The 13311-nt window shown below is 37.9% G+C and overlaps 1 protein-coding gene across 5 annotated transcripts in view; it reads left to right on the plus strand.

The window, feature by feature from the left end:
- Positions 1–13311, plus strand: part of MAP3K20 (mitogen-activated protein kinase kinase kinase 20) — a 169739-nt gene that overhangs the window by 67880 nt on the left and 88548 nt on the right. For all 5 annotated transcript variants that reach the window (XM_057550891.1, XM_057550890.1, XM_007183288.2 and 2 more), the window contains exon 3: positions 11661–11748. In XM_057550891.1, the coding sequence (XP_057406874.1) occupies positions 11661–11748 (88 nt within the window). The remainder of the gene's footprint in view (positions 1–11660; positions 11749–13311) is intronic.

Below are 13311 nucleotides of genomic sequence, written 5' to 3' on the forward strand. Positions count from 1 at the left end.
CTGCACAGTTGAGTGTCAGGAAGGTATGGAAATCTTGCAGTGGGGGCAGTGGCCAAGGCCCTAAGGGGGAGTTGTTTCTCACACTTCTAAATTTTCTAGGCCTATTGTAATTTTCGGATGTTCTATAAACTAACATTCCATTCTGCATTCAAATTAGGTTTGTAAAGTAAAGTGGGATGGTTTAGTGATTATAAGCAGAGCTTTGACATAAGACAACCTGTGTTAAAAACCTGGCTTTGCCATTTTCTGTGCCCTTAGGCAAGTTTTCAAATTTCTCTGTGCCTAGTGAAGGGTGATAGCGAAGGGCCCTCGCTCATGGTTTGCTGTGAGGATTTAAAAGGTTAGTCTACCAATTGCATATGTAATCACCAAGCAGAATGATTTTTTGCGTTACTCACCTTTCTAAAATATGATTATTGTCATCAAGTTCTTTAACTACCCCTTCCATTTCTTCCTTTAATTTCTTCATACTACATACATTCAAAATAAAGATAAATAAGTACCTCTGCTCAAAAAAAAGTATGCAGTTTAAAATTACATTTATATTATGTTTTAGTTCTCTAGATTGATCTAAGTCATTAAATAGCATTAGCAAATGTATTCACAACAAATATAAAACATTTCAAAATAAAAGAATAAGACCGTAAACTGAAATAAAAACAAATGGAAGAGGAGGGGGAAAGGGAAGCTGGGACGAAGTGAGAGAGTGGCATGGACATATATACACTACCAAATGTAAAACAGATAGCTAGTGGGAAGCATCCACATAGCACAGGGAGATCAGCTCGGTGCTTTGTGACCACCTAGAGGGGTGGGATAGGGAGGGTGGGTGGGAGACACAAGAGGAAGGAGATATGGGGATATATGTATGTGTATAGCTGATTCACTTTGTTATATAGCAGAAACTAACACACCATTGTAAAGCAATTATACTCCAATAAAGATGTTAAAAAAAAAATGGAAACATTAAAAAACAAAAGCAGTCTACATGAAGCGCTTGGCATACTAGGCACTTAATACATCCTAGCTGTTATTATTCAGGAGTCTGCAAACTGGAATCTCTTCAAGCAAGGGCAGCTTTTAATAAAAAATGTTTAGAGGGCTTTCCTGGTGGCGCAGTGGTTAAGAATCCACCTGCCAATGCAGGGGACACGGGTTTGACCCTGGTCCAGGAAGATCCCACATGCCGCGGAGCAACTAAGCCCATGCGCCATAACTACTAAGCCTGCGCTCTAGAGCCCACGTGCCACAACTCCTGAGCCCATGCGCCTAGAGCCCATGCCTCGCAACAAGAGAAGCCACCTCAATGAGAAACCCACGCACCTCAATGAAGAGTAGCCCCTGCTCGCCGCAACTAGAGAAAGCCCACACACAGCAGCAAAGACCCAACACAGCCAAAAATAAAAACAAATAAATAAATAAATTTTAAAAAATATATATTTAGATGAAAGGACTCATATTTTATTGGACTTTTTTTTAAAGGGGGGTGGAAATTTATAAAAAGAGGCAGAAGTAGAACACCTAGTTGCAAATTTTATTACTGACGTTTACTAGGCTCCTGGAAAACAAATGAGCCTGCACAAATCAAATCAATGACCCAGTTTTCTTAAGTCTTAAATATAATAAAAATATCTAACTTATTTGTGAGAGTCAAATAACATAAGTGCTTTGGAAATGTTAAAGTGCTATATTTAGGTAAAAACATAGATAAACATAAAGTCAAATATAAAAAATACATGAAGCTAACTAATACAAACCATTACGAAAGTGGAATCCACTCTTGGAAGAGATCTGATCTTTGCTCGTAAGCTTGACTTGACTCTGAATGATGAACTGATTAAAAAGGAAGCGGAAAGCCTTCAGAGAAAGGAATTAGCATTGGTTAAGCACCTAGTATTTGCTAGACACTGGGGTAGGGTTTCTGTTCTCCTTTAAGGAGACTGGGGCCCAGAGAGGTTAAATAACTTCCTTTAAGTCACCCAGCTTATTGGTGGCATAGCCGAGACTCATGCTTCAGCCTGTTTGACTCCAGAGGATGTCCTAACACACCACAGTTAATTACCTCAGTTCAGTTTAGCAAATATCTATTGAGCACCCACTCTGAATAAAGTACTGTTAATAATGCATCAATTTTTTTTTTTATAGAAATGGAAAGAAATTTAGAGCATGAAGGAATCTGGAAGATAATTTTGTCTAACCAAGTAGTTTTCTAGGAAGAAAACAAGGTCTAGAGTGACCAAGTGGCTCCAGGGCCATCTATTTTGTAATTAGAATTTAAATTTCCACTCACCTAATCTAGTTTTTGATTAAATTATATTGCTTTTCATTTTTTAAAAAAAAGCCTAATCCTTCATTAGTTCATACTTCAAGTCTTATTCAAGGGCTTTCTTTGGGGATGCTTTCTGTGTAATTTTAGCCCCAAGTGATCTCTTTGACCAAGTTACATAAGTTGTTTAGTGGAAAGGTAGGTGATTGAATGTGCTTTTGTCACCCAAACTGAATACAGGTTGTTTATAATATATTTTACTCTTTCATGTCATCACAGTGACATTCTGTTGTGAGCATGAAGAATCTAAAATCTCTTAGCCTTTTTATGCCTTGGAGATATCTCTTAAATCCCTATCCTTAAATCTTCACTATTTATTTCATTCAGTTTTAGCCACCCTTCCATCCTGCCCGGTTAGTCTGCCCTTAGTTGGGTATGTAGTTAACTAGAGAGCGGCCTGATCCCGGGAGGGGAGCCTAGGCTGCTGTCCAAGCAGCTGCATGTGGTGAGTCGGCTGCAACCCACCGGGAAAACCATTGAGCAATTTAGACTTCCCAGTACCGGTGACATTTGTAATGCATCCCACATGGCTCCGTCTTGACTGTTCATGAAGAGTGAGCAGAATGACTTGTTTATTTTTCCTTCTTAGTATTTCCAGCCATTTTTCTTCCAAAGAAAAGTTTCCATGACATCAAATGTCATGAGGAATATAGGCTGTATTATATTATGGAACCTGAATTCAGTTCATTTATCCTTCTTTATTTCCCTGAATACCTAAAGGGCAGCATTTGAAAGAGAACGTACAGAACTGAGAGGTTTGCTGCTTGTCATGTTATTGAATGAGTCTCATTAAGCCTAAAATGACTCAAAGAGCATGACCTGGGTATGACTCTGGTGATTAAATACAGGATTGAAAATCATCCAAGCCTACTTTTAAAGTTGTTCTATAGCACTGAGTTTTTAGGAGGAATGGGGGCTGGTTTTCCATCTTGCCATGCATGTAAGAATCAAATTTTTATTTTAGGAAAATGCCTCTAGCCATGATACTCTTGGAGTAAAAATGCAATGAATTAAACAACTTTTTCTTGACCCTGGTTCTTGTGATCTGATATGTAAATCTTCTGATTACTGAGAGTGAGCATTCTGCCTCAGTTATCTTTATAATCAGAGCCTGAAAGAGTTAGAAGGGAAGGCAAGGTCTACCCACTTGTTGCCTGAAAGAGCCAGGTATTTTGACCTTATAGACTTGTAAATACACTACTGTTTTAGGAGTTTTTAAATCAAGAATTTCCCCTTTTCCCTTACATTCCACTGCTAAGTCCGATAGTTCTGGGCTCTGTGGGGATAACGATAAGAGGTATGCTGTTCTGAGAAGACCAGTGACAGTTGTCTTTTCGAACCCCTCCTGTTCATAAGAGGCCTGGTTCAGTTGTTGTAGAGTTTTGTTTTGTTTTTTTAATTTTATTTATTTATTTTTGGCTGTGTTGGGTCTTCGTTTCTGTGCGAGGGCTTTCTCTAGTTGCGGCAAGCGGGGGCCACTCTTCATCACGGTGCGCGGGCCTCTCACTATCGCGACCTCTCTTGTTGCGGAGCACAGGCTCCAGACGCGCAGGCTCAGTAGTTGTGGCTCACGGGCCCAGTTGCTCCGCGGCATGTGGGATCTTCCCAGACCAGGGCTCGAACCCGCATCCCCTGCATTAGCAGGCAGATTCTCAACCACTGCGCCACCAGGGAAGCCCATGTTGTAGAGTTTTGTGATACTGGCCCAAGCCTAGGAAGAGGGCTGTCTTAGTCCATTCAGGCTACTGTAACAGAATACCGAAGGTGGGATGGCTTATAAACAACAAACATTTATTCATCACAGTTCTGGAGGCTGGGAAGTCTGAGATCAAGTTGTTAGCAGATTCAGTTTCTGGTGAGAACCCGCTTCCTGGTTCACAGATGGCCGTCTTCTCGCTGTGCCCTCACGGGGAAGAAGGAAGGGGTGAGAGAATTCTCTGGGGTCACCTTTATAAGGGCACTAATCTCATTCATGAGGGCTTCACCCTCATGACCTAATCACCTCCCACAGGCCCCACCTTCAAATACCATCACATTGGGGGTTAGGTTTCAACATATGAATTTTAGGGGAACACATTCAGTCTACAGAAAGAAGCCTGCGTGAAATGTAGCCCCACTCTTGAGAATCAGGGCTCCATTTTTCAGTGTGTGGTAGAGGAGTGTCTGCCGTAGTGGGTTCAGAAAGTGTGGACTTGATAAGAAGCTGGCTTAATTGCAGAGGTGATTTTTGGAAATATAAATGGTAAAATGCATTGGGTAGAAAACTGGAACTGGAAGGTTTAAGACTAAGCAAGCCTGTGCATTCTGAATCTGAAAAAGTGCAGTGAGGGCATGCTTGGAGAATAGCCAAACAGGGAAGGGCGGTCAAGAAATTTTGCCTGTTTGATTGCCGTGGACGGCAGAGCCTGCAAGAGGCAACTTGTAGCCATCCAAGTCTTCATTCTGAAAGTTCAAATCAATAATGAGCTGGTGAACATAAATTTCCATATGGCTTCTACTATGGTTGTATAATTGATTGTCATTCTTATAAAATAATACCCTTAAGTAACCCTTATGCATGTAAAAGAACAGAATGAATATTAAAGCAAACCCACACCCACAGGCATTTTAATCTTCTTACTGTCCTGTTCAGAGTAAACATTTACCTAACATGAACTCTTACCGTGGCAATTACTTAAACACATTTAATATCATTATCATCAAATACTATTTGTTCATCCACCCTTCAGATATTATTGAGTACTTCTGGTATATAAAGCATCTGACCTTTCTCCCTCGTGTGGTATTATACTAGACATGGTGCAAGATGAGCAACGTAGGGAAGGCTTCCCTCAAGAGCACTGGGCCACAGGAGCAAATGTCAGAAGGGAGAGGAAGGACGATCATTTAATAAAGCACTGAGCCAGACTCTGAATAGGTGCACTCAGTGTCCAGCACCTTTGTCTCATGGCCTCTCAGAGCCCATGGCCTTCTTCAAGAATAACCCAGGCGAACACTTGTTTGCTCTGGAGCCATATCAAGAGAAACTCATAGCTCAGAGGTTAACTAAACTAGTTTTTGTATACCTAGGGTAGTTCTGGGGAGGTAAGGAAAGAGTTTTATCTCTTCCTGACCCAATCCTAGGGAAAAATCAGAATTTCCATGCAAATCAATATTTTTAATTTTATATTTATATGCTCTAGTCATATATATTACATATAACATGCATGTATTACTTTTTCTGATTCAAAAATTATAGAGGCTTATTGTAAAGAATTGGGGAAATATATAAAAATTTTAAATCATTTATGATTCTTTTCCCTACCTACAGATAACCACAATTAATATGTTATTTTATTTCTTCCCCATCTCTCTTCTTATATGTGTAATTTTTATTTTTTTAAAAAAAGTGGGTTCATCTCATATCTTCTTGAACTTTGGGGGACCATACTGATCCTGGATCAGATTGATATTTTGGAGACAGAGCTGTCTTTGGAGAGAGCCTTTGACCTTGAATGCACAGTGCAGTAAGGAGACTGCTTCCTTTTGAAGGATTGGATGAACCACTTTTCTTTCTTTTACTATCATACTCTGATGGAATCATAGAATCTTGGAATTGGTGAGGACCTCAGAAATCAGGGTCCTCCAGAAATCAGGAGTGTTTTAAATACCACACACCAGAGGGCAAGGAGGAGCAGCTGACACTCGTGGACAGTAGAAGTGTACCTTGGATTTTTTTTACACCTACTGTCTTTGTGGTCGGTACCACATCACAGGCAGAAAGATGGACCCTGTGAGACACAGTCCTGCTGCTATGTAGCGGCTAAGAGCTGTTGACAACCAGGGAGAAAAGCTTGTTCCTAATATAAGATGTAAATAGAGCCTGCCAGCCTCATGATATGGGTCTTCATAAACTACTGCTTTCATTTTATAGTGATAGGTAGAGTGCCATTGGTATCTTTCTTTCACAAAAAGAAATGAACCCAACTTTATTTTTAATATGTTATCACATAAATACATACAGACTGTATCAATGGAATATTTTAAAATGTAAAACAAGCTTTAAAAACACAAGATCTTTCACCCCAATGTTCATAGCAGCACTATTTACAATAACCAATACATGGAAACAACCCCCAAGTGCCCACTGGTTTAAGAAGATGAGGCATATATATATATATATATATATATTCACACACACACGCGTGCGCACGCATATACAGTGGAATATTACTGAGCCATAAAAAAGAATGAAATATTGCCATTTGCAGCAACATGGATGTACCTAGAGACTATTATACTAAGTGAAGTAATTCAGACAGAGAAAGATAGATATTATATGGTATCACTTATATGTGGAATCTAAAAAATAATACAAATGCATCTATATACAAAACAGAAACAGACTTACAGACATAGAAAACAAACTTATGGTTACCAAAGGGGAAAGAGAGGGGAAGAGATAAATTAGGAGTATTGGATTAACAGATGCAAACTACTATACATAAAATAGATAAGCAACAAGGATTTACTGTACAGCACAGGGAACTATATTCAATATTTTATAATCTATAATGGAAAATAATCTGAAAAAATATAACGGAATCACTTTGTTGTACACCTGAAACTAACACAATATTGTAAATCAACTATCAATTAAAAGAAAAAAACTCATAGAATCTTTAAGGGTTCTATGGTAGCTCTCCAAAAGTAAAGAGACAAATTAAAATTTGGGATTAGGTTGAAAAAAGTTTTAATAGAGGGAAAGGGATTGCTCTGAAGATGAAGATACTAATTAACTTAAAACCTTATTATAAAACTGTTGAAAGTACTTTAAAGGAAGGATGTTAAAACTTAACCACCCCCAAACTTAAATTTAGGTAAATTATAATACTTAGTAAATTTAGGTAAATTATGATATTTAGATTCTCTTATTCTCTCTGATTGGATCTGCCATTTGGAACCTGCTGGTCGAGTTCTGGAAACATGGCCAACTGAGCTAATGGGTCATCTCCCCACATAAATGCTTAGAAATGCCAGTTGAAAGAAAATTAACAGAGTGCCCACCTCCTCCCCAAATCCCTGATAAGTTTTCCTATGAAGAAAGAAGGAGAGAGGGAAGAAGAAACCAGCCCCGATTGGAAACAGTGGGAGCAGTCACATATCTTACTGCAAACACAATAGCTGTATAGACATCTTTGTGCTCTGATAAGGACATTACTACTAGACATTTTTATGAATAGACCTATGGTTACTCCACTTGTCTGTCACATTGGGATCCTTTATTTTATGGAGAATCTTTGAGCGTGAGTTTAAATTGCTGTAGTCTGTCCCGGTCTTTCCTTAAATCCTCACATCCTAATCTGGAAAACTACTTATTTACCCCAAAGATCTTTAGACCTTGGGTTGTGTAACTCTTGGATGATTAGTAAATAGATTATGATCATTCATCTCTGCAAAAGTCTAGAATAACATTTTTAAAACATTTAAAATGTTTATTGTACTGAAATACATACAGCATAATATTTGTCATTTTAACCATATTTAAGTGTACGGTTCAGTGGCATTAACTATAATCACAGTGTTGTAATCAACCATCGCCACTATCTATTTCCAAAATTTTTCATCACTCCAAACAGAAATTCTACATGTTAAGTGATAATGCCCCATTTCTTCCTCTTCCAGTCCCTGGTAACCTCTAATCTACATTCTTTCTAACCTGTGAATTTGCCAGCTTCAAGATATGTCATATAAGTGGAATCATCCAATGTTTGCCCTTTTGTGCCCGGCTTATTCACTTAGCCTAATGCTTTCAAAGTTCATCCATGTTGTGGCAAGTATCAGAACTTAATTCCTTTTTATGGCCGAATAATACTCATTGTATTTATATACTACGTTTTATTTATCTGCTCATCACTTGATGAATGCTTGGGTGGTTTCTGCCTTTTGGCTGTTGTGAATAATGCTGCTGTGAGTCGGCATACAAGTATCTGTTAGAGTTCTTACAATAGCATTTTGCAAACAGAAATGTAAATTCGTTGTGTAGAAAAATGAAGTCATCTGGACTTCTAGTGTTGACTAAAATTATTATTTCAGTGTAACTTGAGTAAACATAAACATAAACCTAAGAATTAACTCTTTATTGTGTATAGCTCATAAAATCAAAATCAGTTTTTCAGTTAAATAAAAATGCAACTATAAAATCAGTACAACAGAAATAAACAACTTTCATCAAATTATATGTACTAAAAATAATTCTTTTGTTAGTTTTAATAGTGTAAAAAGATATTTACATTTTTCGGTACAATGGAGTATTATTTTAGCCTTCGTCATTGTTATGTTTCCTTTTTAATAGTGAACTTTTTAAAACCACTAATCCATTATTTTGATGTGCAGGCCATTTGCTAGAGTATCCCAGAATTTAAATCTGGAAAACAACAATCTAAGGAAAAATTATTTGCTGCATATTTACTTCAGCAATTTCCATTAATGAACTGTTGGCAAGCAGGTGCCTATAAAGGCAAATCTACATAATACATCTGCTTGCTATCAGTTACTGGCTGCTACAAGTACAGGTTTTAGTAATTCAGTTAATCCCAGGTATTTCTGTTGGAGCTTGTTTGAATTGCTAACATGCTGTCACCTGACCTTCATTTATTGCAAATACCACTTATTTATTTTATCTACCTCTGCTTATTATTAGCCCATTTCCATGAAACTAGTACAGCACTCTAAAATAGCATGTTGTTTTCAAGATGTTAAATCAAATTCTTAGTTTATTAAATTGGAACCTAAAGTCTTATTCCATAAAAATGTCTTTTACTTGCAAATCATACTGCAAGAGTTTTTTATAACTGTAAAAAAATTAAAATACGAGCACAACAAAGGGACACAAGATAATAGTTGTTGTTTTGTCATTAGCATATGCCTACTCAAGAGCTGTTAGACATGCTTACCAATACCTGCAAAGATAAATTCTCTCTCCAAGGTATAGTTTGTCAATATCTTAAACGTAAGCATGAAAACTAGCTGGAACACTGAAAATCCCATGTCGTGCCCAATTATAAAATGTTCGTCCAGGGCTTCCCTGGTGGCGCAGTGGTTAAGAATCCGCCTGCCAATGCAGGGCACACGGGTTCGAGCCCTGGTCCGGGAAGATCCCACACGCCGCGGAGCAACTAAGCCCATGCGCCACAACTACTGAGTCTGCGCTCTAGAGCCCGCAAGCCACAACTACTGAAGCCCGCGTGCCTAGCGTCCGTGCTCCGCAACGAGAAGTCACTGCAATGAGAAGCCCGCGCACCGCAACGAAGAGTAGCCCCCGCTCGCCGCAACTAGAGAAAGCCCGCGTGCAGCAACAATAGACCAAATGCAGCAAAAAATAAATAAATAAAATAAATAAAATTTTAAAAAAAAAGGTCGTCCAAGGATTCAGAATATTCTTGTATTTATTCTTTATTGTTAACATTTTTAATGGTCACAGGATTTAGATATTCCAAAGAATATACCAAAGCACACCAAAGGGTAACAGTCCCCTATTTTGACCAATACTAGTCCCAACATTAATGCTTCCTCACATTGAACTCTCACGGTTTACTCACAAAAGAGTTGATTTGCCACTTAAAAATAGAGGGCTTATGATTTCCAAACTTCACATGAACTCTATCTTTACAACCAAGGTCATTTATGATTATTTAATGAGAAATAGAATTGTCATATGGATGAATAATTGTATTTATTACTCAATGCATTTTCTTTCTACTTGGAAAACTAAACTATGAGAAGGTTGTTTGATGAATACAGAACCTCTACACACAGTGGACGCTCAGTGAATGTTAAGGAATCGTTTTGATAGCTCCCTTCAACACCTATATTACTAAAAGAAAAAACTGTCAAATCAGCCTTGATAAATGTCTCATCCAATCACGAATAAGGTTCCTTTCTCTTGTTCCCACATTGACCCCTTGTCAACCCTCAACCTTCTGTTTTCTGTCTAGTCACACCACCTTCAAAACAAGTTTCACAGCGTTTTAAATGAAAACTCAACTCCTACTATGAAAAGAAAAATGTATAACAAATGTGCAAATTCCCAAAGGGGAGTCTCCTTTATGACCAAGGCTTCTCCATTTTTATTCATTGCTGACTTTCTTTAATTGTACTTTTAACTCTTGATTAGCCATATTTTAACTCCACAAAAGCAATAAAATTTTAATGACTACATGTGATTTACTTAATCTAGAGAATGTCCTCCTATAGACATTAGCAGATATACACTGTGGTACCACTTTTTTTTTTCAGTTTAAAAATTAAGTTTAGGGCTTCCCTGATGGCGTAGTGGTTAAGAATCCACCTGCCAATGCAGGGGACACAGGTTCGAGCCCCGGTCCGGGAAGATCCCACATGCCGTGGAGCAGCTAAGCCCGTGCGCCACAACTACTGAGCCTGCGCTCTAGAGCCCGTGAGCCACAACTGCTGAGCCCACATTCCACAACTACTGAAGCCCGTGGGCCTAGAGCCCGTGGTCCACAACAAGAGAAGCCACCGCAACGAGAAGCCTGTGCACCCCAACGAAAGAGTAGCCCCTGCTTGCAGCAACTAGAGAAAGCCCAGGCACAGCAACGAAGACCCAATGCAGCCAAAAATTAATTAATTAATTAATTAATTAATTAAAAACAATTAAGTTTAATAAATAGTATTTTTTACCATGACACTCTGCAGTACAGTTTTCTAATAATTAACACATTTCATAGTGTAAAGTATGGCTTCCCTATCAAATCACCACTGAAGGTCAAGAATCCACATGTCTGTCCTTTACAGTACTTTGCATACAGTACGAGAGCAATAATATATTTTAAATAAATGGTTAGATAAATAATATAAATAGGTATTACCTGAATCTATTCCAGTAATAGTTAAGAAACCCTGCCGTAATTTTGTCATGACTACTCATCCAACCGATAGAAGTTCAGTCTTGTTGCAGTCTCCCAAAAGCAATATTATGCAGGAAAAAATGTATTTGACTTTTAGGAAGAGGGCTTTTACTGTAAATAAATATGGCATCTCCCCTCTTTAGTCATCCCCTTCCACTGTCAGTCATGCCAGCTTGCTAGTAAGCACCTCTTCTGCCGCCAATTCAACCCCACTTCTTTTTTAAATTTTTCAGAAAGCTTCAATATATAAATTCTTAATCTGTCAAGAATGCTGCCAAAGACAGAGTTTTATCAGCATCACATACTTGTTGAGCACATATACATCTTTGTAAACGTATGTAAAAGAAAATTGAATAGGAAACCTATTTTATGAGACTTTTATAAATGTGAAATTTTATGCAATTTTGTATTTGATTTTTGTATAGGCAGAAATACTCAGTGTCCTCAGTCACAGAAACATCATCCAGTTTTATGGAGTAATTCTTGAACCTCCCAACTATGGTATCGTCACAGGTAAGAACTCTATTTGACTTTTTTCTTTCCCCAATTACCTAGCTTTAGATTCTTTAATATGCTAAAATGCTTAATATTAGGTTCTGTCATGAATTGTGTGCTACTGTCAGATGTCACTTTTGTTGCTATAAAGCATTAATAAAACTGATTATATCAATATAATTAAGAATGGTGTTTCCATTTCTACCCATGTTTAATTGTGCTAATTATATCTGCGTAAATGCTATTTAAATGCACTTGCAGCTGCAGTACCAATATTTAAAGGTGCCATTTAACTAAAATTTCATTTAATTAGTTGAAATGAGCGATGTTTTTTGTAACTCTGTGACCTTTTACAAATTAAGATTTCTTGAGCTATTCATGTTATAATTCTTTGCAAGGCATTTTAATCCTGTTAGAGCATTCTTTCTTCAAGGCCTCTGACATGAGAATATTTTTCAGGTTTGGTCATCTGGGTTGGTAATGACCTTGATCTAAATTATCACATAATTTGGAGTAGCAGTTTATAACTGATGGAAATACCCTTTCCAAAAAGGAGCACACAGAAAATTTTGCCATATAAAAACACAGAAAGGCACATATTTTTAATACTTTATACTCATATTTGTATAATCCAATGAGCAACTTCAGGTCTATGATAAGTATAGTGCTCAATTTTACAATACGTAACTTTGACCAGGTTCTTTGGCAGTTCTTTGATCAAAACAAAGCAAACAAGAAAACCTTAAAAGATTAGCCCTCTCTTCTTCTACTGTAGTGTTAAGGGCTTGGATTGTCTTTATATAAAATAACAAAACACCCTCAGTAAAAAGGACTGGATTAGGTACTTCCTTATAAATTATCTCATCTAATAGTTAGAGTAACCCTATGAGATAGATAAAGTAATTTTATTTCACATAAGGAACTAAAACTCTAACTTAAGTACTTTCCCAAGGTTACCCAGCTAGTGGTAGAACCACCGTGGTATACATTTCTCAATTTGATTTTATACAGAATCTCCTCTTCTTGTATGCAAGAAGCCTATGAGCACACTGTAGATCCAACGGATGTGGAGGACTGACTGTACTGCACCATTTTATATAAGGGACTTGAGTATCTGTGGATTTTGGTATCTGCAAGGGGTCCTGGTACCAACCCCCCACAGATGCTGCGGGATGACATATGTACGCGAACTGAGTCAAGTGTGGAAGATCAAATGGGTAGGGGATGGTAGCACTTGCCCTGCCTCTTGAAATGAACACAAATAAGTCTTAGTACGGGAAGGTTAAGGCAGAAAGAGACAGGCACACAGACCTTGATCACCCTGCCTAGCTAGCTCCCCCTCTTTAGAACCTCATTGTCTTTCTCAGATGTTGGGGTTCTGAGGGGGGAATCTTGAATGGCTTGAATCTATTCCAACTTGAGTGTGCTTGTTAATAGAAAAGGTTATTGCAGCAGGCAGCTGTTGTCACTCATACTGAGGACTTGAAAGAATAATTTATCAGAGTGATGGAATGGAATGAACACCAGAATAGGAATTGAGAGATGAAATCTTGCCTTGATTCTGCCAAAGCTGCATAGGTG

The sequence above is a fragment of the Balaenoptera acutorostrata genome, chromosome 8 (assembly GCF_949987535.1).
Source record: "Balaenoptera acutorostrata chromosome 8, mBalAcu1.1, whole genome shotgun sequence".
In the NCBI taxonomy this organism is placed as follows: domain Eukaryota; kingdom Metazoa; phylum Chordata; class Mammalia; order Artiodactyla; family Balaenopteridae; genus Balaenoptera; species Balaenoptera acutorostrata.